Here is a 25906-nt window from a genome sequence, read left to right as displayed (position 1 = left end):
TTTCTGTAAAAATCAGTAAAATATTTTTTTTTTAAAAAGTTCAAATATAAATGATTTCAAACATTTTAGATTTGTCTTCTGCCATAATCCTAAAACATTTAGGATATCGGAATGATAGGTTGGTGTGGACCTTAAGTTGATAGAATAACATTAGTTCAGTCAGGTCTGGGTGCCTGACTCTTAAATGTGCTTTACTTGGTTTCCTATGAAAACACAATAGTTTGTTTTTGAAACACCTTAAAATTACCTTACATGAAGGTTGGCTGTGGTGAATTTATTTAAAATATTTTCTTTGAGCCCAGCCAGCATGACTCAGTGGTTGAGCGCTGACCTATGACCAGGAGGTCACGGTTCAATTCCCGGTCAAGGCACATGCCTGGGTTGCAGGCTCGGTCCCCAGTGTGAGGCGTGCAGGAGGCAGCTGATAAGTAATTCTCTCTCATCACTGATGTTTCTATCTCTCTCGCCCTCTCCCTTCCTCTCTGAAATCAATAAAAGTATTTTACAAAATATTTTATTTGAAAAAGGTTTCCTAAGTAGATCTTCCAATATTAAAAGAAAAAAGGCATCTCTGTAATAAAAGTAAGACGATTAACTGTTCATCGATCATGCCAACTCAAGCTAAGTTTTCTTTCCAGTGCAGCAACACGTTTTAGGGCAAAAAAGTCCAGAATGGATACAATGGCCTGTTCAGAAAGCATGCAAGTTATAGTAGGCCATTACTTTTAAGTCAGTCTGACAATTTGCTAACCAGTCTCTGACCATGGAAAAGAGAGATATAGGAAGTCGATGTAAACTGCAGACATGCCAGCTCTGTTGGTTCACATTACAGCTACCTAATGTTGGGCTTTATTTCCTTTTCTTCTTCTTCTTCACTATCATCAACTTGTTGTATGACCAGATCAGCAGACCCATCCTCTACAATCTCCACATACGATCTATTCTCATCTTCACTCAAGTGCCACCTGGAATCCTTATCGCCATCTGATGGGGACATAAGATGCTGTTCAGCTTCCAGATCAATGGGGAGGCTGTCTATGCCAACTTCAGCAAGGCACTCATTACAGAGTCTATAGCGCCGGGTTCCTTCCTGGACCACTTGACCTGTTAGATCAGTCACATGGCGTTTGCATTTTCTGCAGATTAGTTTGCATGCCTGGTGAATCTGTGTAGAAATTCAAATAGTGATAAAAAAGGATTTTTTAAAAGCAGGACAATTTGATATTCTAGGTACCAGTTCATAAACTTAAGATGTTCAAAGCCTATTAAGTTAGCATCTAGTGTGTCAATCTGAAAACTGAAAAATCCGGGTTCGATTCAGGTCAAGGGCACAGTCCCGGTTTACAGGCTCGATCCCCAGTGGAGGGTGTGCAGGAGTCAGCCAATCAATTATTCTCTCTCATCATTGATGTTTCTCTCTCTCTCTCCCGCTCCCTTCCTCTCTAAAATCAATAAAAAAAATGTACTTAAAAAAAGAGTTAAATCTCAACGATCTTTAAATTAAAAATAAAATTAGCATCTAGTTATTAGAAAAAGATAAAGATTTTGGTGATAAATTGATGTCACTGAAATATTACACACCAGTTTTCTCTAAATAATGGTTAATGGTATTAATCCAATAGTATTTTGATATCTGAGGTAATACAGGACACCTTTTCAGAATAATAATAATTGCAAACACTTAATATATGCCATGTACTACTATAGTGACATTACATATCTTAGTTCAGGGGTTAGCTTCATGAGATTAATAAAGGCAGACATTTTGTCTGTTTTGCTCACTGATGTATACCTAGCATTTAGAAAAGGGTCTGACACATAGTAGGTGCTGTTATATTTGTTGAATAAATAACTATAAAGCAATGCATGAAGAAATTACTTTAAGGGACCCAGTATCCTTTAAAATTAAAAGGATCTCTTATCAATGGAATTTAAGTAAAAGTAATAGAACAGATTTTGGAAAAAAATCTTATTGCAAGATGACCAGCAGAACAATGTTCCAATGTTACTACAGTATTAAACCACTAGAGCATTGACCAGCAAATTCCCTGAGATTTTTCTGTCTCTGACAATCCAGTCCTTGATTGGGAGTGGTTCTATTGCCCACCTTGCTGCCTCTCCTGAGGATACTATAAAGAAACTAGAGGGGCCCTGGCCAATTTGGCACAGTGGATAGAGCGTCGGCCTGCGGACTGAAGGGTCCCGGGTTCAATTCCAGCCAAGGGCACATGCCTGGATTGTGGGCTTGATCCCCAGTGGGGGGGCATGCAGGAGGGAGCTGATCAATGATTCTCTCTCATCATTGATGTTTCTATCCTTCTCCCTTCCTCTCTGAAATCAATAAAAATACATTTTAAAAAAATAGAAAACTATGTCTATAAAAAAAAAAAAAAAAGAAAGAAAAAAACTAGAGGGACATTAGAAAGGGGGTGTCATGCAGAGATATCCAACAGGTAAAACTAGAAATTCTACCAGATAAGGATTCAAGAGTTACCAGTAGATGCTGAGGATCTGAAGTAGTGATTCTGACCCAGACATTTAAAACGTTTTTACAGTTTACATTGGCTCCAAAAAGACCAGTCTATAAAAACCTGTTAGATTTTAAATACATTAAAGTGAATATTCAAAAGAATATCACTGACTTCAAGGTCTCAAAAAATAAAAAAATACATAAAAATTGAATTAGGCATTACGTGCAAAGTAAAAACATTAAGTTAGAAAATTTTTTAATATGGTAGAGTTGTGAGAAAAGATTTCCATCATAAATTAGATTATCCTAATTGCATGTATTTAAGAAGTAAAATTTGAATGAAAAATCAAATACATACTGTTCGAAAATGGCTACTTAGGTGGTCTAGCCTGCTAAATCTTTTCCCACAAGCTTGACATGGGTAGGGCCGTTCTCCTGTATGACAACGAAGGTGGCGCTTTAGGTCGGCTTTCCGCTTCACCACATGTGTGCAGTATGGACACTTGAATCTCATCCTGGGCAAATCATCTGTCAGGAGACAGTTTGATTAAATCATTGGAAAGTTCATAATAACAACTCTAATCACACAAAAATATCCAGAAAGACTTGGTGAGTCCAATCTTGAAAAGGTAGAAAGAGAAAGAAATGAAGACTTGATTATTGATGTAACAATAAGTACAGAACTATAACTTCAGTATTCAGTATTTGATATATTTACAGTCTGGTAAATTTAGACTGTCACACTTACCTTCTTATTAAATGTCATAGAGTCAATAGCTATTGAATGTAAAAAGATAGTACTGGATTTTAAAACTATAGATACAATCCAAAAGTGAAAATATTTAATATTGAAGCTTTTAAGTAACTTGTTTTACTTACAAGTTTTTATTCCCCTTGCCTTTATTTTTCATACACTAGTAGAACTTTTAAAGTTGAAAAACTGGAGAGAAACCAAGATGGCGGCATAGATAAACACCTGAACTGCTGCCTCACACAACTTCAAAACTACAACTAAAAGACAAAATGGACATATCCAGAACCACAGGAAGGCTGGCTGAGTGGAAATTCTACAACTAGAAGGAAAGAGAAAAGCACACTGAGACTCAGAGGAGCTGCAGAAGTAAAGTGCAGAGGTACGGAGGCGTGCACACGGAGAGGGCTGGCATCTGAGTACGCGGCTGTCTTTTTCAAGCCGCAGGGAGACACAAGCTCCAAACTGCTCTGAACTCCAGTTCTGGGCAAGACTCTGGGGACCCAGACTCATACGGGGAAAAACTGGACTGTCTGGCAATGGGCCGAACTCGAGGGCGGCTTTCTCTCAGAGGTGCTTGCAGCAATTACCAAGGGACACTGAGACCCCGGGGGCCTCTTAGGGCAGAAATGATGGGAAGCCATTGCTGTTTGCTCCGCCCTGAGACTCCGCCCCATCCAAGCTGTGCACAGAGCCTTTTGCATGTGAATGGCCTGGTCTTTTGAAATCTAAATTTACCTAACAAACTGCAGCTGAGTCAGTGAGACCCAGAACATCCAAAACAAGGCTCAAGGCCCCACAGCAGCTTGCATTGCTTCACAGCTGGGCCTCATCTGGGCACCTTCAAAACCCAAACAAAGAAGAAGAATCTGCAGATCTCTCTGTAGCTCCTGCTGGGTGGCCTCAGGCAGAGGCTAAATTAGCATCTCCTTGGAGATCCAAGAGCCAGTCTACCCAGGGGTCAGAGTAGGACCATCCACATTACAACTCCTCAGATCCATAAGGGACACACTCAGGGAGCAGACTCAGTGAGCACCAAAGCCCCACTGAAGCAAGTCTTGCCTCATAAGGGTGTCTTAAGCACAGAAGTTCTCCCATCATAGACACAGCTGATCCTCACAGCCAATTGGCCTGGAGGTCAATTCCTCCCAGTGATACCAACAACAATCAAGGCTTAACTACAAGACTGTGCACATAGCCCCACAAAGGGGTGCACCAAGAGTGTCCACCTCAGGTAACTGGGGAGGCTGAGCCACTGGGCCCTATAGGACACCTAGCACGCAAAGCCACTCTTATCAACTCAGGGAAGCAGCCAAAATGCGGAGACAAAGAAACAAGTCACAAATGAAAGAAATGGAGGAAAGCAAACGACTGGATATAGAGTTCAAAACCACGGTTATAAGGTTTTTCAAGAATTTTCTAGAAAAGGCAGATAAATTTAGCGAGACCCTCGAGGATATGAAAAAGGACCAACTAGAAATTAAGCATACATTGACTGAAATAAAAAATATTATACAGAGATCTAACAGCAGACTAGAGGATCGCAAGAATCAAGTCAAAGATCTGAAATACAAAGAAGCAAAAAACACTCAACCAGAAAAGCAAAAAGAAAAAAGAATCCAAAAATATGAAGATAGTGTAAGGAGCCTCTGGGACAACTTCAAGCGTACCAACATCCGAATTATGGGGGTGCCAGAAGAAGACAGAGAGCAAGATACTGAAAACCTATTTGAAGAAATAATGACCGAAAACTTCCCCCACCTGGTGAAAGAAATAGACTTACAAGTCCAGGAAGCGCAGAGAACCCCAAACAAAAGGAATCCATAGAGGACCACACAAAGACACATCATAATTAAAATGCCAAGAGCAAAAGACAAAGAGAGAATCTTAAAAGCAGCAAGAGAAAAACAGTTAGTTACCTACAAGGGAGCACCCATACGACTGTCAGCTGATTTCTCAACAGAAAATGAGCAGGCCAGAGGGGAGTGGCAAGAAATATTCAAAGTGATGAATAGCAAGAACCTACAACCAAGATTACTCTACCCAGCAAAGCTATCATTCAGAATTGAAGGTCAGATAAAGAGCTTCACAGATAAGAAAAAGCTAAAGGAGTTCATCACCGCCAAACCAGTATTATATGAAATGCTGAAAGGTATTCTTTAAGAAGAGGAAGAAGAAGAAAAAGGTAAAGATAAAAATTATGAACAACAAATACATATCTATCAACAAGTGAATGTAAAACTCAAGTGAATAAAAAATCTGAAGAACAATAAACTGGTGAATATAATAGAATCAGGGGCATAGAAAGGGAATGGACTGACAATTCTCGGGGGGGGGAAAGGGTGTGGGGTTGCAGGAAGAGACTGGACAAAAATCGCACACCTATGGATGAGGACAGTGCGGGGGAGGTGGTAAGGGCAGAGGGTGGGGTGAGAACCAGGTGGAGGGGAGCTATGGGGGAAAAAAGAGGAACAATTGTAATAATCTGAACAATAAAGATTTATTTAAAATAATAATAATAAAATAAAGTTGAAAAACTTTCATCATCTTTGTTTTAAATTCTGGAATGTACCATAAAGCTCTCTTATTTTATTATTATTATTATTATTATTATTATTATTATTGTTAATCCTTATCCAAGGATATTTTTCCAGTGATTTTCAGAGAGAGTGAAAGGAAGGGGAGAGACAGAGAGAAACACTAAAGGGAGATACAACGATTGGGTGCCTCCCATATGGCCTGATCAGGGCCAGAGATGGAGCCTGCAACCGAGATACGTACGTGTCCTTGCCTGGAATCAAACCAGGGCCCCTTCAGTCCACAGGCCAACATTCTGTCCAGTGAGCCCAATGGGCCAGGGCTATTATTATTATTTTTGAATCCTCACCAAGGGATATGTTTTTGTTTATTTTTATAATATATTTTTATTGACTTCAGAGAGGAAGGGAGAGATAGAAACATCAATGATGAGAATCACTAATCATTGATTGGTTGCCTCCTGCAACACCCTATTCAAGCCTACAACCCAGGCATGTGCTCTTGACCGGAATCAAACCAGGGTCCCCTCAGTCCACAGGCCGACGCTCTATCCACTGAGCCAAACCGGCGAGGGCTGTTTTGTTTTTGTTTTTTTTTAAAAGGCAGCATGAGTGATCTTGTGGTTATAGAACTGTTCTTTATCTTGTCCTTTTTTAAAAATATATGTTTTTATTGATTTCAGAGAGGGAGAGATAGAAACATGAATGATGAGAGAGAGAATCATTTATCAGCTGCATCCTGCACGCCCCACACTGGGGATTGAGCCTGCAATCTGGACATGGGCCCTGACCTGGAATCGAACTGTGACCTCCTGGTTCATAGGACGATGCTCAACCACTGAGCCATGCTGGCCAGGCTAATTTTGTATTTTAAATGTCATGTATTCAACATGTTAGTTGTGACCAGAAGCAAACCTCAACTTAATAGCTATTAATTCAACTGTTCTTTACTGAAGTTAGATTTAAATAACCTAGAATTATAAAAGGGCAGAGCCCAAAGAAAGCATGGCTTGCCCTAGCCCAGTGGTCGGCAAACTGCAGCTTGCGAGCCACATGCGGCTCTTTGGCCCCTTGAGTGTGGCTCTTCCACAAAATACCACGGCCTGGGTGAGTCTATTTTGAAGAAGTGGTGTTAGAAGAAGTTTTAAGTTTAAAAAATTTGGCTCTCAAAAGAAATTTCAATTGTTGTACTGTTGATATTTGGCTCTGTTGACTAATGAGTTTGCCGACCACTGCCCTAGCCGGTTTGGCTCAGTGGATAGAGCGTCATCTGCCGCCCAAAGAATCCAGGGTTTGGTTCTGGTCAAGGGCACGTCGTACTTTAGTTGGGTTGCAGGCTCCTCCCCGGCCGGGGCTCTGGTCAGGGCACATGTAGGAAGCAACCAATTGATGTGTTTCTCTCACGTCAATATTTCTGTCTTTCAGCCCTAGCCGGTTTGGCTCAGTGGATAGAGCATCAGCCTGCGGACTGAAGGGTCCCGGGTTCGATTCCGGTCAAGGGCATGTACCTTGGTTGCGGGCACATCCCCAGTGGGGGGTGTGCAGGAGGCAGCTGATCGATGTTTCTCTCTCATCGATGTTTCTAGCTCTCTGTCCCTCTCCCTTCCTCTCTGTAAAAAATCAACAAAATATATTTTTTAAAAAAAGAGTTTGTTAACTTTGTTTAGGTAAATAATGGTACTGGAGTGTGGGTATTTTTTATTCTATATTTTAGGATTACATTCTGAAATATTTACAGATTAAAACATATGATGTCTGAGATTTGCTTAAAAATAATAAAGAGAGGTTAGGGGTAGCCTGGCCAGCGTGGCTCAGCAATCCCCAGTAGGGGCATGCAGGAGGCAGCCAATCAATGGTTCTTGCGCATTATTGATGTTTCTATCTCTCTCTCCCTTCCTCTCTGAGATCAATAAAAATATATGTATTTTAAAGTTCACTTAGTCAACTGCCTATAACACCTGAAAGTAAGAGTATGTTGAGATAGGCTTGATTTTTATAGAACTGGAACCTGAGGGGACAGATTCTCTTCTTGGGTACCTGGGAAACTTCTTGATGTGACATCAGAGCCTTGACCGTACTGATAGCCAACAGCAGCAGAGTCCATTTCAGCATCAATTTGTGCTTGCTCTTCAGATTGGGAAATGTGGCTGGAAGAATCAGATGTTCGTGCTTCTCGCTTGCTTGACTTATAATGAGCAATTTCAGAAGGCTGTGACAATCTCAAATGTCTGGGCTTTTTAATGGAATCTTTCCTTGGTTCATGCTTGGCCAAGGGTTGCTGAGTATTCCTTTGGGAAGTTGGATGGTAATTATACTTATTCCAAGATTTCCCGCTTATTACACCTGTTCCTTGATCTGGGCTTAGGTGAGAACGTGGAGAACTGCTTCCTTCTTGCCAGCCACCACTATAAAAAGAGGAACGTTCTATACCATTAGAATTGGCATCTTTATCAGAGAGACTGAAATAGCGATCTTTTTCTTTCTCACTAATGTCTAACGAAGATTTAATAAAGGTCTTACATACACTAATGACATCGGTCATCTGAAGGAAGCTAGCAGCTGACATGACTTCTATGACATTCTGACCAGTAAGAGAGAGTTTGCCGGAATAGACGAAATCTAGGATGACTGTAAAAGTGTCAGGGGAGAAAGCCTGAAACGTAGCTGTGGTCGGCTGACTTGTCTCCTTTGAATTCTGAGAAAGAAGCATTTTAAAGTAGCCACTACTAGCAAATAATACATTTCGATGTGCTTTGAAGACCTTCCCTTCAACGAGAATACTGCAATCACAAAACACGTCCTGCCGGCGCTGCTCATTCAGTTGTTGCAAGAGTTGAGACTGATGGGAGGAGATCTCCATTCTGAAGAGAGAAGACACATGTGGTTAACAAACACAAAATCACATTGTTTTTCTAAGATAAGTCAACTAAAATTACAATCAGAAACCTCTTTTTTCCATGAAGACCACTTCCTTCTTAAAGAATCCAATCTCCAAGACACAAAGGATATAGGTTTCAGACTACACTGTATGTTAAAAATGGTCAAAGATGCCCTAACTGGTTTGGCTCAGTGGATAGAGCGTCTGCCTGCGGACTGAAAGGTCCCAGGTTCGATTCCGGTCAAGGGCATGTACCTTGGTTGTGGGCACATCCCCAGTAGGGGGTGTGCAGGAGGCAGCTGATCAATGTTTCTCTCTCATCGATGTTTCTAACTCTCTATCCTTCTTCCTTCCTCTCTGTAAAAAAGCAATAAAATATATTTTTTTAAAAAAAATGGTTAGCCGAAACCGGTTTGGCTCAGTGGATAGAGCGTCGGCCTATGGACTGAAGGGTCCCGGGTTTGATTCCGGTCAAGGGCATGTACCTTGGTTGCGGGCACATCCCCAGTGGAGGGTGTGCAGGAGGCAGCTGATCGATGTTTCTCTCTCATTGATGTTTCTAGCTCTCTATCCCTCTCCCTTCCTCTCTGTAAAATGTCAATAAAATATATTTAAAAAAAAAAATGGTTAAAGATGCCCGGCCAGTGTGGCTCAGTGGCTGAGCATAAACCTATGATCCAGGAGGTCATGGTTTGATTCCCAGATGCCCGGGTTGCAAGTTCGATCCCTAGTATGGGGTGTGCACGAGGCAGCTGATCAGTGATTCTCTCTCATCATTGATGTTTCTCTCTCTCTCTCCCTCTCCCTTCCTCTTTGAAATCAATTAAAAAGAAAAATTTTTAAATAGTCAAAGAGATAAAAGTTGATATAGACAAGCTTATAGTTATAAGCATCGACAACAGAGCCAGGTATCTTGATTTGTAATTCCAGCTCCCCTATACACTGCAGGCCAGTTGAGTTGTCACAAAAAATTATCGCACCCCTCCAGCTATTGCCCTTTTGAAAAAGAGCTTTTCAAATGCTACCAGGCTCTCTTAGAGCTTGATGCTGACCATGGAACACCAAGTGGCCATGCCTGAGTTGCCTAACATGAGTGTTACTAATGTACCAAATTATACATTTGGGCATGTGCAGCAGCACTCCATCATTAAGAGGAAGTGTTATGTACAAGATTAGACTGGACAGGTCCTTAATCCACAAATAAGTCTGTGAGCAGCTGGCACAGTTCCCACACACCTACTAGGACTCCCAGTACATTGCTGCCTTCCTCAACTCACACATATGGCCCCATGGTGAGTTCCCTACAAGTAGCTGACTAAGGAAGAAAGAGTTAAGACCTCATGTAGAGGTTCTGCACAATATGCTGGACCAGCTGGAAGTGGATGGCTAAAACATCATGACTCCAATCAGGAATGTCCCTGAAAGGCAATGGGAAGAGAAATATCCCCATTGGACATCTGGTTGTCCAGTTGGCATGGACGAAGAGATAGACACAGGTATGGATTTTATCCTGATTCATGGACAATGCCTAACCAATTGATCAAATGCTCAAGGATTTAGAAAGAACCATATAGAAGCATTAGTCACTGAAAGGCATATGAAGAAAAGGTAGATGGATATACCTGTTGGAATGGGCACAGGATAAGAGGTTTTAGTGTCTTGTGTGAATGCTGAATAAAGGGTACTAGCTGCTGAGGAGCTCTCAGAAACCAGGTGGACAAAAAGACCTGTGCTGTGGATGCTGGCTGGCCTCTTTCCCTATTCACCATGAAGCTTGCCATGTACTCCATCACCCAGAAGCAGCTTGCCTGATAAAATGGTGGAATAACCAACTGAAAATTCCATCCTGGCCCCATCTGGCAGGTGACACCGTGAGAGACTGAGGTGCTATCCAAATGGATGAAGTGTTGCTAATGTACCAGTGGTGCTTTTAAACACCATCATAATATGATGCTAGTTTTTCCATAGGTAGAATACTTACTTCTAGAAAAAAAAAAGTGGTGGTTCCTCCTTTCACTTTTACCTTTAATAACCCACTTACAGAATTTTTGCTTCCTCTCCCTACTGAGGTCTTACTAGGAGCTCCCAAGATGGGAACGCCTGCACCAGGGAAACACTGCATGGTTCCATTAATTTAGATTGTGACTGACCTAAAAGAAGAATTAATATCACCCATTTTGGGAAGAGCATGAGTCTTGGTATGAAGGAAAGCTGCATATTGTAAGGCAGACGAGTCAACTTGTTAAGAATTTTAAATATGGGAAGAGTGGTGTGTGGATGCCAAGTAGCCAAAATGGTGGACTATGTTGGTCATTTGCCTGATGTCTCTCAGCTCTACATCCTTCATGCTCTACTCTACTCACTACTGATGGAATTCTGCAAACAATATTTCCCAGGCTTCCTTCCTTGCAGCTGGCTTCCTGTGAGATTCTATTAATAGAAGGAACTGATAGAAAATTAGTAAAAGGAAAAGAAATGTCCTGCTTCGGGCAGTGGAAATGCAGCAACTGCTGGCTGTTGGTGCAGTGGCTGCAGGGCTGGGGTGATTCTGGACTGCAGAGCCTTCCCACCCTTCGGACTTTCCGTCTCTGACAGAAGTGGCACTTCCTTGGCAGGTCCAGAACTGACTGTGACAGCAGGAATGGAAAGGAAGGAAAAGTGGTGAAAGACTTGAATGGGAAATAAATCTATAGGTCTTAATGGCTGACTGGCTGTGGAAGGCTAGAGAGACACAGTGATTTTTAAAGCCTAGGTCTTCAGTTGTATCACTAACAGAAATCAGAAAGTTAGGCGGGGAAAACTGGTTTAGAGGCAATGACCTTGGTTGTAAGTACACTGTGTTTGAGGAGAGTGGGAAATCAGGTAAAGATGGCCGAAAATGCTGATCTGAAGTCCAGAGGAGAAGCCAGACTTGAAGACAGAGATGTAGGAGATGTCTGCAAATAGAGATGAAGGGGCTCAGAGGAAACACAGGCTGAGATGAGAACCTGGTGGATTGCCTGTGACTGTAGAGCAGGATGGGGAAGAGAGCCAGTGTTACAGATAGCATTGCAGGGAGAATCAGAACACTGTAACACCTTACCCAAGGTGGGGAGTTTCAAGAAGCAGTGAAGGGGTCAATACGAGGAAAAATAAAAGGGCCACAGGCAATAATAGTAGCGATATGCACTGTCTCCTGTAGTCCCCACACAAACTATTAAGTGGGTGACTATCCCCATTTTACAGAAAAGGGTATTAACCCAGACAGTGACTCCAAAGTTGCAGCCTGTAACTACTGAACTATACTACTACAGCATTGGGGGTGGGGGGGTGGGGGATGAGGTGGAAAGGGGGTGCTGGGAGATCAGAGTGCTGACAATAGTTCTATCACTGAATCAGCTATATGTCATGAGAAGTAACTTTACCTTTCTAGGCTTAATTTCCTTCTCTGCAAATTGAGGGGATGGTCTAGATCAGTGGTCGGCAAACTCATTAGTCAACAGAGCCAAATATCAACAGTACAACGATTGAAATTTCTTTTGAGAGCCAAATTTTTTAAACTTAAAACTTCTTCTAACGCCACTTCTTCAAAATAGACTCGCCCAGGCCGTGGTATTTTGTGGAAGAGCCACACTCAAGGGGCCAAAGAGCCGTATGTGGCTCGTGAGCCGCAGTTTGCCGACCATGGGTCTAGATAATCTCTGGCCCTATGTAATATGAGTCTTTGATTAAGATGGAACAGAAGACACAACAGAGGCAATGATTTAAAATTTTAGCAATAGGTGAACAGGGAGAACTGGCCAAGAAGATCCAAATGTTGAATGTTTTATACAGTGAATTTTCAAGCAATAAATCCCCTTTTGGATACATAAAATCTACCATTGCAAAGTTACACTTTTTAAATCTATGTATTTAGGTTAGGTATAATATCAAAATTTTTCATACCTGGAAATTTACAAATGCTGCTCTACCCTGCTACGTCAACTGAGCAGAGTAAAAATGGGAAGGTTCCAAGTCAAACACAGTGTGTGTGAAGGAAGGATTATCCTGTAGAGAGAAAATAATTATTTATAATGTATTTTTTTAATAAAAGACATAAACAACTGCTAGGGTACATAATAAATATTTATTTAAATAAATTACATGGGAGCATTTATCAGTTATCATTTTTTGCATGTAAAAACAGATAATCTGGCACAGATTATTAATGAGTGGAAATGTATAAAGAAATAACTTATTACCTGAACCTTAATATTTAAATCTGTAAGAAGAGATTTCCAATATTAAAAATATATTGTGGTAAAATGAAAGCAAACATACTTTTTAACTTTGACAATAAAATAAACTTAAGACAACAGCTAGTCAAAGACAGGCCAGCCCTGACTGGTTTGGCTCAGTGGATAGAGTGTCGGCCTGCGGACTGAATGGTCCCAGGTTTGATTCCAGTCAAGGGCATGTACCTTGGTTGCAGGCACATCCCCAGTGGGGGTGTGCAGGAGGCAGCTGATTGATATTTCTAACTCTCTATTCCTCTCCCTTCCTCTCTGTAAAAAATCAATAAAATATATTTAAAAAAGGGGGGGGGGGGGGTCGGGGGCGTGTGCCTTGGTTGCAGGCACATCCCCAGTGGGCAGTGTGCAGGAGGCGGCTGATCGATGTTTCTCTTCTATTGATGTTTCTGGCTCTCTATCCCTCTCCCTTCCTCTCTATAGGGAAAAATCAATAAAATATATTTTAAAAAAAAATAGGCCAGCAGATGAGATACCAAGACAGCAACATATGTCCTATTATCCTTTTCCTACAAGTGGCATCCATATGATTTGCAAAAAAGACAAACAGAATAGTATTCAAGACTCAACTTGAAAAATTCAACATTACTTAAAAACTGTAAGGTTAAGAGAGAAGTGGGGGAAAAAAATCCTACTACATATGTTCAGAAAGCCCCACTGCAGTCACAAATCTTTCATAACTCTTAATCTGATTTGCCAGATTCCACCAGCGTATACCACAATGTTTTTAAGAGTTAAAGTGTGTGTGTGTGTGTGTGTTTTTTTTAAATATATTTTATTGATTTTTTACAGAGAGGAAGGAAGAGGGATAGATAGTCAGAAACATCGATGAGAGAGAAACATCGATCAGCTGCCTCTTGCACACCTCCTACTGGGGATGTGCCCGCAACCAAGGTACATGCCCTTGACCGGAATCGAACCTGGGACCCTTCAGTCCGCAGGCTGACGCTCTATCCACTGAGCCAAACCGGTTTTGGCAAAGTGTGTGTTTTTTAAAATATATTTTTATTGATTTCAGAGAGGAAGGGAGAGGGAGAGAGAAATAGAAAGTCAATGCTGAGAGAGAAACATTGATCGGCTGCCTCCTGCACGCCCCCTACTGGGGATGGAGGCCGCAACCTGAGCATATGCCTTTGATCAGAATCGAACCGGGGACCCTTTAGTCTGCAGACCAACACTCTATCCACTGAGCCAAACCTATTATAGGCTAGGGCAGTGGTCGGCAAACTCATTAGTCAACAGAGCCAAATATCAACAGTACAACGATTGAAATTTCTTTTGAGAGCCAAATTTTTTAAACTTAAAACTTCTTCTAACGCCACTTCTTCAAAATAGACTCGCCCAGGCCGTGGTATTTTGTGGAAGAGCCACACTCAAGGGGCCAAAGAGCCGCATGTGGCTCGCGAGCCGCAGTTTGCCGACCACTGGGCTAGGGCATATAATATACCACAATTTTTAGCAGCAGCTGCAACAAGTCTTGCTATAAAAAACTTCAGTTTCTACTATATTCCAAACCTTTTTAATTACCACCAACAACAAAATCTATCCCACTATTTTCACTGACCATTAATTTTGTTAATATAGAGTGTTAAGGCTTATGTCCATAGGCATTGGGAAAATGAATTTTATGCTTTTTAAACTAATCAATTAAGCTAAGAATTACCACCAAAATAATTTTAATATTTTTTTTTATTGATTTTTTACAGAGAGGAAGGGAAAGGGATAGAGAGCTAGAAACATCGATGAGAGAGAAACATCGATCAGCTGCCTCCTGCACACCTCCCACTGGGGATGTGCCCACAACCAAGGTATGTGCCCTTGACCGGAATCGAACCTGGGACCTTTCAGTCCGCAGGCCGATGCTCTATCCACTGAGCCAAACCGGTTTCGGCACCACCAAAATAATTTTGACTGCCTGGTGGGATGGCTCAGTGGTTGAGCATCGACCTATGAACCAGGTCAGGGCACATGCCTGGGTTGCGGATGCGATCCCCAGTAGGGGGTGTGCAGGAGGCAGCCTAGCAATGATTCTCTCTCATCATTGATGTTTCTATCACACTCTCCCTTCCTTTCTGAAATCAATAAAATATTAAAAAAAAAAAAAATAGCCGAAACCGGTTTGGCTCAGTGGATAGAGCGTCGGCCTGCGGACTGAAAGGTCCCGGGTTCGATTCCGGTCAAGGGCATGTACATTGGTTGCGGGCACATCCCCAGTGGGGGGTGTGCAGGAGGCAGCTGATCGATGTTTCTCTCTCATCGATGTTTCTAGCTCTCTATCCCTCTCCCTTCTCTCTGTGAAATATCAATAAAATATGTTTAAAAAAAAAAATAGGTCGCAATTCACTTCCTGGTCCGGCATGTGCCCAGGTTGTGAGTTCAATCCCCAGTGGGGCCATGCAGGAGGTAGCTGATCGATGATGTTTCTCTCTCATCGATGTTTCTATCTCTCTATCCCTCTCCTTTCAATGAAAACATATTTTAAAAAAAGAAGAAAACATATGCATCAAATACCCACTCTTGAGGAGGTCTAAATTCTGGCAACTTAAACCATTCAAAAACACTGCTTACCTAGAGGTTTATAAAAAAATTTTTGATACATCAAACTAAAAAGTTTTTTGCACAGCAAAGGAAACCATCAACAAAATGAAAAAGTAACCCACTGAATGGGAGAACATACAGTATTTGCCAATGACACATATGATAAGGGATTAATATCCAAAATTTATAAAGAACTTATAAAATTCAGCACCAGAAAATCAAACAAGCCAATTAAAAAATGGGCAAAGGACTAGAATAGACACTTCTACAAAGAGAACATACAGATGGCCAATAGATACATGAAAAGACGCTCAGCGTCACTAATCACCAGGGAAATACAAATTAAAACCACAATGAGATATCATCTCACACCTTTTAGAATGGCTTTCATCAATAAATAAACAAGTGTTGGCAAGGGTGTGGAGAAAAGGGAACCCTTGTGTACTGTTGGTGAGAATGCAGATTGGTGCAGCCACTGTGGAAAGCCATATGGAGTATCTCAGAAAATTAAAAATGGAGCCCGGCTGGTGCGGCTCAGTGCTTGAGGGTCCACCTATGAACCAGGATTCCTGGTCAGGGCACATGCCTGGGTTGTAGGCTCAATTCCCAGTAGGGGGGCATATAGGAGGCAGCTGATCAATTATTCACTCTCATCATTGATGTTTCTATCTCTCTCTTCCTCTCTAAAATCAATAAAAAATATATGTATTTTTTTAACTGGGGTTGGGGGGGGGGGAAACCCTGCCTGGCCTGTGTGGCTCAGTGGCTAAGGGTCAACCCATGAACCAGGAGGTCAGGGTTCAATTCCTGGTCAGGACACATTCCCAGGTGTGGGCTTGATCCCAGTAGGGGACACAGGAGGCAGCTGATCAATGATTCTCTCTCATCATTGATGCTTCTCTCTCTCCCTTCCTCTGAAAAAAACAAAACAAAAACAAAAACTCGTGGTAATCCAATCCCTGCCATATTTTTTCCTACCTCCTTAATTTCAAATGCATAAAAGAAGCTGCAAAACTGTTATTCTTTGGAGCATCTGAGATCTTGCTGCCTGGCATATGTCATGTTTGGCGCAAAAACTCATAAAATTTCTCTAAAAACTAAAATGACTGCCCAGCCAGTGTGGCTCAGTGGTAGAATGTCGACCTATGAACCAGGAGGTCACAGTTCCATTCCTGGTCAGGGCATAAGCCTAGGTTGCAGGCTCAACCTCTAGTGTGGAGCAAGCAACATTGATGTCTCTCTCTCTCTCTCTCTCTTTCCCTTCCTCTCTGAAATAAAAAATGTATTAATGTATCCTATCTAATAAAAGAGCAATATGCAAATTGACCATACCTCCACTACACCCACAAGCCATGCCCACCAGCCAATCAGGAGCGAGTATGCAAATTAACCCAACCAAGATGGCTGCAGCCACAGAGAGCAGGAGGGAGGCTTGGGTTTCCCCGGTAATGGAGGAAGCCAAGCTTTTCACACATCCTGGCAGGCCTAGACCTCCACTCAAGGCTACAAAGTTTCAATTATATAAGATAAATAAATTCCAACAAAAATGGTGGCAGCCACGGAGCTGGAGAGAGCAGGAGGCTTGAGTTGCCCCCGGCGATGGAGGAAGCCAAGTTTCTGCAGCCCTGGCCTGCCTTGGCCTCCGCTTAAGGCTACAAAGTTTCAATTATAGAAGATAAATAAATCCTAGATACCAGGGCCTCCGCTTGGGTCGCCGGGGGGCATGGCCGGCCTGCAAACCACCACAGGCCCCTCGCCCAGGCCGCCCCACGCCCCAAAGGAACCCCCACCCTGATCCGGGACACCCTTCAGGGAAAACCAGCTGGCCCCCTACTCGTGCACCAGGCCTCTATCCTATCTAATGAAAGAGTAATATGCAGATTGACCATCACTCCAACACACAAGATGGCTGCCTCTATGTGGTCAAAGATCCTGCCCCCATGTGGACACAAGATGGCCACCACAAGATGGCCAGCAGGGGAGGGCAGTTGGAAGAGACCAAGCCTGCAAGGGAGGGCAGTTGGGGGCGATCAAGCCTGCAGGAGAGGGCAGTTAGGGGTGACCAGGCCGGCAGAGGAGGAAAGTTGGGGGCGACCGGGCCTGCAGGGAAGGGCAGTTGGGGGGGACCAGGCCTGCAGGGGAGGGCAGTTAGGGTTGACCAGGCCTGTAGGGGAGGGCAGTTAGAGGCAAACAGATTGGCAGGGGAGCAGTTAGGTATCAATCAGGCTGGCAGGGGAGTGGTTAAGGGGTGATCAGGCTGGCAGGCAGAAGAGGTTAGGGACAATCAGGAAGGCAGGCAGGCGAGCGGTTGGGAGCCAGCAGTCCTGGATTGAGAGAGGGATGTCCGACTGCCCGTTTAGGCCCGATCCTACCGGGATCGGGCCTAAACGGGCAGTCGGACATCCCTCAAGGGGTCCCAGATTGGAAAGGGTGCAGGCTGGGCTGAGGGACACACACCCCCGTGCACAAATTTCGTGCACCGGGCCTCTAGTATACATATATAAGCCTAGTTTATATATGTACACTAGAGGCCCGGTGCACGAAATTCATGCACAAATGCTGTCCCTAGGCCTGATCTGCAATAGAAGCGTGAGCACCTGGCATGGAAGAGCAGGTCCCAGCTGACCTCTGGGCTCTGGGCAGCACCTGGGCCCTCTGGCCCCCACGCACCCCCCTCCGCCTGAGTCATAGTGCCCGAGTCCCCATGTGGAGATGCGGTGAGCACGGCCGGACACCGCGGGCCAGGGTGCAGCGTGGGCCTCTGGGCCGCCCAGCGGCGCCACACAGAAGCCAGGCGGGCAGCCTCACAGACGGGCTCCTGTGCAAACCCACAGGGAGCCTGCCCAGCCCCTGCAGTCCCAGCGACTGCGGCCCAGCTCACCCAGAAGTGGCCATGCAGGTGCAGGGCAGGCTCCTTGCAGGCAGGAGCAGCACCTGAACCAGAGGCTTCACCTGAGCGTGGAGGCTTCCTCAGAGCGCAAGCCCTGACGTCCCGGGGAAGGGTAGCAGGGGGAGTGAGAGTGAGCTCGGTGGACACTCCGCATTCTCACCACACCTCCGTCCCTGTCTCCCCTGCCCTGAGGTAGCTGGTGAGAGGTCTCAGACCCCCTCCCCCCCCCCCACCCGCCCAGGCGCAGGGGGAGGTTGGTCATTGCCACACACCCCCAGTTCCCTGTCCCAGCCCAGGGTCCGGCCCTGATTCAGGTGATCAGGGCCTGCCGGCCACTGGTTGCCATCTGCGGGGCAATTGGCAGGGCAATTGGGCCCCCACTTGCACTGCCTTGACCTGGCGCCACCCGCTCACCTGGTCCACCATCCTGCCACGGTCCTGCTCTCATTGGGACCCATTGGGGCCGGCAGTGCCACCTCCACTGCCACCCACTGCTAGCATCCATGTCACCGATGCCTGCCACATTCCATGCTGCCCCCTGGTGGTCAGCGCATGTCATAGCGAGCGATCGAACTCCTGGTCAAACGACCGCCCAAGGGGACAATTTGCATATTAGGCTTTTATTACATAGGAGGATCAACAAATAAATAACCTCGCCCTAGCTAGTTTTGTTCAGTAGATATAGAGTGTCAGCCTGTGGACCAAAGGGTCCCGGCCAGCCTCACAGACAGGCTCCTGTGCAAGGACAAGTACCTGGGTTGCAGGCTCCTCCCCAGCCAGGGCCCTGGTTGGGGCTCGTGCAAGAGGCAACCAATCAATGTGTTTCTCTCACATCAAAGTTTCTCTCTGTCTTTCCCTCTCTCTTCCACTCTCCCTAAAAAAATCAATGGAAAAATATCCTCAGGTGAGGATTAACAAAAAAGAAAATAAAAACAAAAATACCCTCATATACACAGACAACAGTATGGTGATTACCAGAGGGAAAGGGGAGTGGGGGAGGCAGAAGAGGGTATAGGAGGATCAATGGTGTTGCAAGCTTGACTTGGGGTGGTGAACACACAATACAAAGAAGAGTAAAGAATAGAATTGGCGCCTTAGCTGGTTTGACTCAGCGGATAGAGTGTCGGCCTGTGGACTGAAGGGTCCCAGGTTCAATTCCGGTCAAGGGCCCATGCTTGGGTTGTGGGCTCGATCCCCAGTGAGGGGTGTGCAGGAGGCAGCTGATCAATGATTCTCTCTCATCATTGATGTTTCTTTCTCTCCTGCTCCCTTCTTCTCTGAAATCAATAAAAATATATATTTTTTAAAAAGCATAGAATTGGCTATGAAAGGGATTTTAAGAAATACCTGTCAGGATCAAACTGAAGCATAAACTAGGATTTTGTAGTTGGGGAACAAAATAAATAATTTTTAGGAACAACTCCTTGCTACACTAAAAACTCATCTATCCCCTAGCCCCAGTGAGCTAGGAGGGCACTCCGCAAAGGGTGTTTGCTCTGATCACTTGAGCTTCACTATTTCTACAATAGTACTCAAGAACACACTAACTAGTAGTGCATAGTGTCCTGGTCTTTACAGTAACAAGCAGAAGTTAATTCTGTGATTTTTTTAGAAGAACCGATTTCTAGAGCCTAATCTGTGCCCTACACAGATTTACCCTGTAATGAAATATCATTTTTAGGAACAACCACCAAGTTCTACCCTGGAAGATATTAGTTAGAGGAGATCTGTATGTTAACTCTGAGCATCCTTTCTAACTTCTTTCTGGAAAATTAAAAAGTACATTTCCCAGCCTCCTTTAAGTTTCCCCAGGTGAAATGGGGTCCATCTCTCAGAGACTCTGTGGTGAGATTTGGAAGGCAGAAACAAGGCGGAAAGCATCTTTCTGCTGTTTTGGCTGTGAATACTGGCAAGCATGTTTGTGGAAACGTTGGGTTCCTCGTCAGCAGCACACCAGTGCCCAGGGCTTCGTGGCTGTCAAGAGACAAGTTGAGTGGAGACAGCTGTCCGTCTCTAGTTGGTGGCTGCTGAGGGGCAGTTTTGGGGTAGCAATTTCTTGACCCTTGAATTGCAGCAAGCAATGCCATCTGGAACTCAGCAGTGCCAGTGGTTCCCTCCCCTGGAGGGCCTATTTGACAGTCTGTTTCTGGGAGTAATTTCTGAAGGCCCAGCCTGGAGCCCACTCCTTCCTGCCCTTTCAATGATTTTGTAAGCAATCGATTCCCTTTGGTAAACAAATTAAAACACTAAAGTGGTTTCTCTTTTCTGAAATTGGGCCCAGATGACATATTAGTACATAATTTGCCTCAAAATTTGAGCAGGTATGTGCCCTGACCAGGTATCAAGGAGCAAGTGAACAGAGACTGGAATTCAGGCAGACTGACCTCAAACTGACACTCGGCCGAAGTCTTGTATCATAGTGTATGCAAAACGCAGCTAGGGCTCAATAAAAAGTATTACTGGCCCTGGCCGGGTAGCTCAGTTGGTTAGAACAGGGTCTGAATACAACAAAGTTGTGGATTTGACACTGGTCAGGGTACATGCAAGAATCAAGCAATGAACACATGGGTGGGTGGAACAACAAATCAATGTTTCTCTCTCTCTCTAAAAATCATCAAATTTTTTAAAAAGGAGGTATTGCCCTAGCCCCGTGGTCGGCAAACTGTGGCTCGCGAGCCACATGCGGCTCTTTGGCAACTTGAGTCTCTTCCACAAAATACCACGGCCTGGGCGAGTCTATTTTGAAGAAGTGGCATTAGAAGAAGTTTAAGTTTAAAAAATTTGGCTCTCAAAAGCAATTTCAATCATTGTACTGTTGATATTTGGCTCTGTTGACTAATGAGTTTGCCGACCACTGCCCTAGCCAGTTTGGCTCTGTGGAGAGAGCGTTGGCCTGCAGACTGAAGGGTCCCTGGCTCGATTCCGGTCAAAAGCACATGCCCAGGTTGTGGGCTCGATCTCTAGTAGGGAGCATGCAGAAAGCAGCCCATCAGCGACTCTCTCTCATGATTGATGTTTCTTTCTCTCTCTACTTTTCCCTTCCTCTGTGAAATCAATAAAAATATATATATATTTTAAAAGTCACTCCTTTAAAAAAAAAAGTAGATATTATTGTTATTATGATTCAATTTACATACCCCTACGAAAACTTGAGACAGCATGGAGCAAGAGAAATGATAGAGAGGAAGAGCCAGGGAGGCCAATTTAAAGGCTAAATTCAAATATCAAAGCAAGAAATGGTGAAGAACTGAACTAAGACAGTGGAGACAAAGAAGGAGAAGAAACAGGAAGTTTTCCAAGAAAATAGTAATTGTCCTATAAATTGGGATCAGTTATAACTTGACAACATTTACATCTATAGGGCATTAACACAAATTGCTTTCAAAATAGTACTCTTTCTTTTTCCTTTCCCTAATCCTCATCAGAGGATATGTTGCTTTTTATTTATTCTAGAGAGAGAGGAAGGGAGAGGGAGAGAGAGAAACAAATACAAGAGACAAACATATCAGCTGCCTCCCACACTCGCCCAGGGATCGAACCCCAAAACCTGGTTACGTGCCCAGACTGGAAATTGAACCCCGACCCATTGGTGCACCACAGGATAACACGCCAACCAACCAAGCCATACCGGCCAGGGCCATAAGTTATCAAGAGAGGTTTATTTTCAAATATGTGATTAAATCAGAGAAATTGGTAATAAATTTAAATTTTTCTTAATTCAGTAGATAGACAATAAAAGTTGAAACAGCACCTGGCTGGTGTGACTCTGTGGTTTAGTGTCAACCCATGAACCAGGAGGTCAGGGTTTAATTCCCAGTCAGGGCACATGCAGGGGTTTCGGGCTTGAACCCCAGTGGGGGGCATTCAGGAGGCAGGGGATGGATGATTCTCATCATTGATGTTTCTATCCTCCTCCCTTCCTCTCTCTGAAATCAATAAAAACATATTTCAAGAAAAAAAAAAGTATCAAAACCATAGTTGGGAAAGTTTCATTGATACAATGGCATTTAAGTTAATTCCAAAAGTGAGAATATGTAGATCTAGGGGGCAAGTACTCCAGGCAGATGGAGTAGCAAGTACAGAGGCTCTGGGTGGAGCAGACAAGGAGGGCTGTGGAGAGCAGTGAGAAACTGAGTCAGAAAAAGGAAGGGCAGACTGTGAGGCAGGTAGGAGTTACTGGAGGGCCTTGTCAAAGATTTGGGGGACTGTGACTTCTTTTGTTTGTTTTGTTAATCCTCACCTGAGGATATTTTTCCATTGATTTTTTTTTTAATTTTTTTTAAAATATATTTTATTGATATTTTACAGAGAGGAAGGGAGAGGGATAGTTACAAACATCGATGGGAGAGAAACATCGACCAGCTGCCTCCTGCACACCTCCCACCGGGGATGTGCCCGCAACCAAGTTACATGCCCTTGACCGGAATCGAACCTGGGACCCTTCAGTCCGCAGGCCGACGCTCTATCCACTGAGCCAAACCGGTTTCGGCTTCCATTGATTTTTAAAAAATATATATTTTATTGATTTTTTACAGAGAGGAAGGGAGAGGGATAGAGAGTTAGAAACATCAATGAGAGAGAAACATCGACCAGCTACCTCCTGCACACTCCCTACTGGGTATGTGCCCGCAACCAAGGTACATGCCCTTGACCGGGATCGAACCTGGGACCCTTGAGTCTGCAGGCCGACGCTCTATCCACTGAGTCAAACCGACCAGGGCTCCATTGATTTTTTTAGGGAGAGTGGAAGAGAGAGAAACATCGATGTGAGAGAAACACATAGATTGGTTGCCTCCTGCAGGAACCCTGACCTGGGCCCTTGGTTGCGGGGAGGAGCCTGCAACCAAGGTTCATGCCTTTGACCAGAATCGAACCAGGGACTCTTTGGTCCGCAGGCCAACACTCTATCCACTGAGCCAAACCAGCTAGGGCAGGGCTTTGACTTTTTAAAAAATATGTTTGTATTGATTTTAGAGAGAGAATAAGGGAGAGGGAGAGAGAAAGAGAAACATCAGTGTGAGAGAGAAACATGGACGGGGAGCATCCCACAGGAACCCCATGTGGGGGATCAAACCCAAAACCTGGGCATGTGCCCTGACCAGGAATTCAACCATCGACCTTCTGAGGCACCTAAGGACACTCAACCAATTGAGCCACACTGGCCAGAGTGGGGCTTCGACTTTTAATCTGAGTAACATGAGGAGCCACTGACCAATTTTGAACAAAAAGTGTCAAAAAATCCCCTCAAGGGGAATCGAATAAACTTAGATAAAATCTTTTATTCTACACATAAAATTATGTCACTGAAAGGGTTAAGCCTATTAGAGGGAAATTCTGCATCGTGAAAACACAATTTAAATGATATAAAATGACTTAAGTGTTACCAAATCTTACAAAGTTTTTTTTTTCTGGCCCCAAGTCATTAACAACAGAAGGGCTGGTGATTTCAAGTCCAGATGACATCTGACAGGGTGCCCTCTTTCTTGGCGCCTGAAGTTGACATAACCAAGAAGGAGCCCAGAGCTCATGATGCCTCCTAGTGACATAGCCTAATCCACATGCGCCCATTTGGACAGGGGTGGCAGGGTAGATTCTCACTTCCCATTTACCATAGGTGAGGCAGTTTCCCAGGAATAAAGATAGGAGATTCCTCGTTATCAGTGAAGGGCTCTGGAGCTCTTGAGGTCCCACAAACCCACCCATAACTGAGGCTCTGAGATTGGACTGGAGAGAAAATTTGGCAATTGATTCTTCCGCGGAGGATTTTGAACGTTTTTTCTGATAAGGATCAGTTAAGGTTTTTAGACCTGCAGAGCGATGTGGCTGACTGTCTTCCCAGAAGACTGGAGGTGACTTTAGGAGGAAAGAAAGAGCAGGAACAGGAGGAAAGGGCGCCGCGCGGCTGCCGTCGCTCACCTCCTGGCTTAGAGGTGAAGCTCCGAGTTTCACTAAATAAAGTTCAGCGAATATAAATGTTTCTAAGAACAGAAGTAACAACCTACCGCTTCCAAACACAACTTGATACATAAACGTCAACTATTACAATGCTACATAGCAATGATTATCTCATTTTTAAAAACTCGGCTTTTTGAAAGATGTGGACTTTGGCTACTGGCACAATGACATTTTAAGGAGATGAGGCTAAACCGCTCACTTACAAAAGTGGCAGCAGAAGGTGCCTATCAGTAGGAGGTGCATGTGTATGGTTCCGTCATAAAACAATAGTCATAACTCAATATTTGTTAGGTGCCTTCGGTTCCAAGCCTGGATCTGTCGCATGATATAAAAATCAAAGGATGGAGGATGTACGGAAAAACTCGGGCTACTGCCCAGCATGCCGCCTTCCTGGGGAAGCAAGTGCGCGGGGCTCCGGGGAAGCCCGGGCTCCACGCCGCCCCATTAGGCGGGCCGCCCGCCCGTCACCCGGCGACCAGCACGAGCCCGGCCGGCCCCGAACCTCCCGGAGCCCGCGGCGCCCGACGGCTCCAGACACGCCCGGCATCGTCCCCGCGCCGCCTTTCCGCCGCCGCCAGGAGGCTCCGCGCGCCTTCCCGCCTTTACCGCGCCGCCACCGGCCCGAGGCGAGGCGAACCCTGCGTTCCGCGGGGGCGGTGAAGCGGGCGCGGGCGGCGACGGCGCGGCCATTGTCCCGCAGCCCCTCCCGGGCGCGCAGGATGGGCTGGCCGGCTAGCCGGGCGAGGCGGCGAGGCCGGGCGGGCGCGGGGTCCGGGAGCCGGTGCGCCCCGGCGCCGCCCGCCTCTCCCCGCGGGCCACCGCCCCGCGGCCGCGTCCTCCGCCGCCGGCTGCCCGCGCCGCCTTTGTGACCGTCTCCAGCCCCTCGGAGCCGGCGCGCCGCCGCCGCTGCGCCCGGGGCTGCAAATGGCGCCCGCTCGCCTCTGCGCCTCCCGCTGCTCGCCCGGCCGGGGACGTCTGGGCACCGCGCTCCGGGCCGCCCCGGCCGCCGCCGCCCGGGTGGTCAGAGCCCGCAGCGCCGCCGCCCGCGTCTCCGCCCGTAGCGATGCTCGCGAGCCGGTCCCGGCAGCCCCGACGCCCCGCCCGTCCTCCGCCCGCGCCGCCCGCAGCCTCTTACCGCGGGCCGCGGCGCACCGGCGGGTCGTGCGCGCGGGCTGGGGGAAGATTCCTGGTCCTCCGCAGGGGAAATGCCCCCTTTCGAAGCCGTTCCTTTGCGCCCTAAAACATGTAGCCCCAACGTGAGAGAAACAAAAGGTATTTGCTGACGTGGGCGTTGGACAGAAACGCCCGAGGGCTAAGGACACAATTAAAGGGGCAACGCACAGATTTCAGGCACCAACCAGCAGCTTCGCCCACTCCCCCTACCCTTGCCTACACCCCGTGCACCCTCCGGAGGCACTGGGGTGCCCAGATTCCCTAGCAGTTGGCTACGAATCATTCTTTAGTCAGGAGCTGAAATTTAAAATTGTATTTTACGTTGGGAAAGGCGCCTCCGGAGGGCAGAAGGGCTGGATTTCTAGGATCTGGGGAATTTGGTTTAGGAAAGTGGGAGGGACTAAGGCGTGTCCATAATTACTGTATAAGTACATGTGACATTATTG

General features: G+C 45.3%; 1 protein-coding gene across 1 annotated transcript; it reads right to left on the bottom strand.

Moving 5' to 3' along the window:
• Window positions 1-33: 33 nt before the first annotated feature.
• ZBTB8A (zinc finger and BTB domain containing 8A) lies at window positions 34-25568 on the bottom strand. Its single transcript, XM_080655221.1, has 5 exons — window positions 25423-25568; window positions 12561-12662; window positions 7796-8619; window positions 2829-2998; window positions 34-1165 (listed from the first exon to the last, which is right to left on the bottom strand). The coding sequence occupies exons 3-5, from the start codon at window positions 8616-8618 to the stop codon at window positions 833-835; spliced, it is 1326 nt and encodes a 441-aa protein (XP_080511347.1). The 5' UTR covers window position 8619; window positions 12561-12662; window positions 25423-25568; the 3' UTR covers window positions 34-832.
• Between the last annotated feature and the right edge of the window lie 338 nt (window positions 25569-25906).

This window comes from Plecotus auritus, assembly GCF_963455305.1.
Source record: "Plecotus auritus genome assembly, chromosome: 2".
In the NCBI taxonomy this organism is placed as follows: Eukaryota; Metazoa; Chordata; class Mammalia; order Chiroptera; family Vespertilionidae; genus Plecotus; species Plecotus auritus.
Note: the sequence above shows the minus strand (reverse complement) of the source record. Positions and strands in the feature narration are given on the sequence as shown.

Excerpts from the sequence above, each read along its gene's own strand:
- ZBTB8A (XM_080655221.1), bottom strand. The coding sequence starts at position 8,618 with ATGGAGATCTCCTCCCATCAGTCTCAACTCTTGCAACAACTGAATGAG. Across the intron at positions 2,999-7,795 it reads CACATCAAGAAGTTTCCCAG|ATGATTTGCCCAGGATGAGA; the intron begins GTACCCAAGAAG and ends GTCTCCTGACAG. Across the intron at positions 1,166-2,828 it reads TAAGTAGCCATTTTCGAACA|ATTCACCAGGCATGCAAACT; the intron begins GTATGTATTTGA and ends ATTTCTACACAG.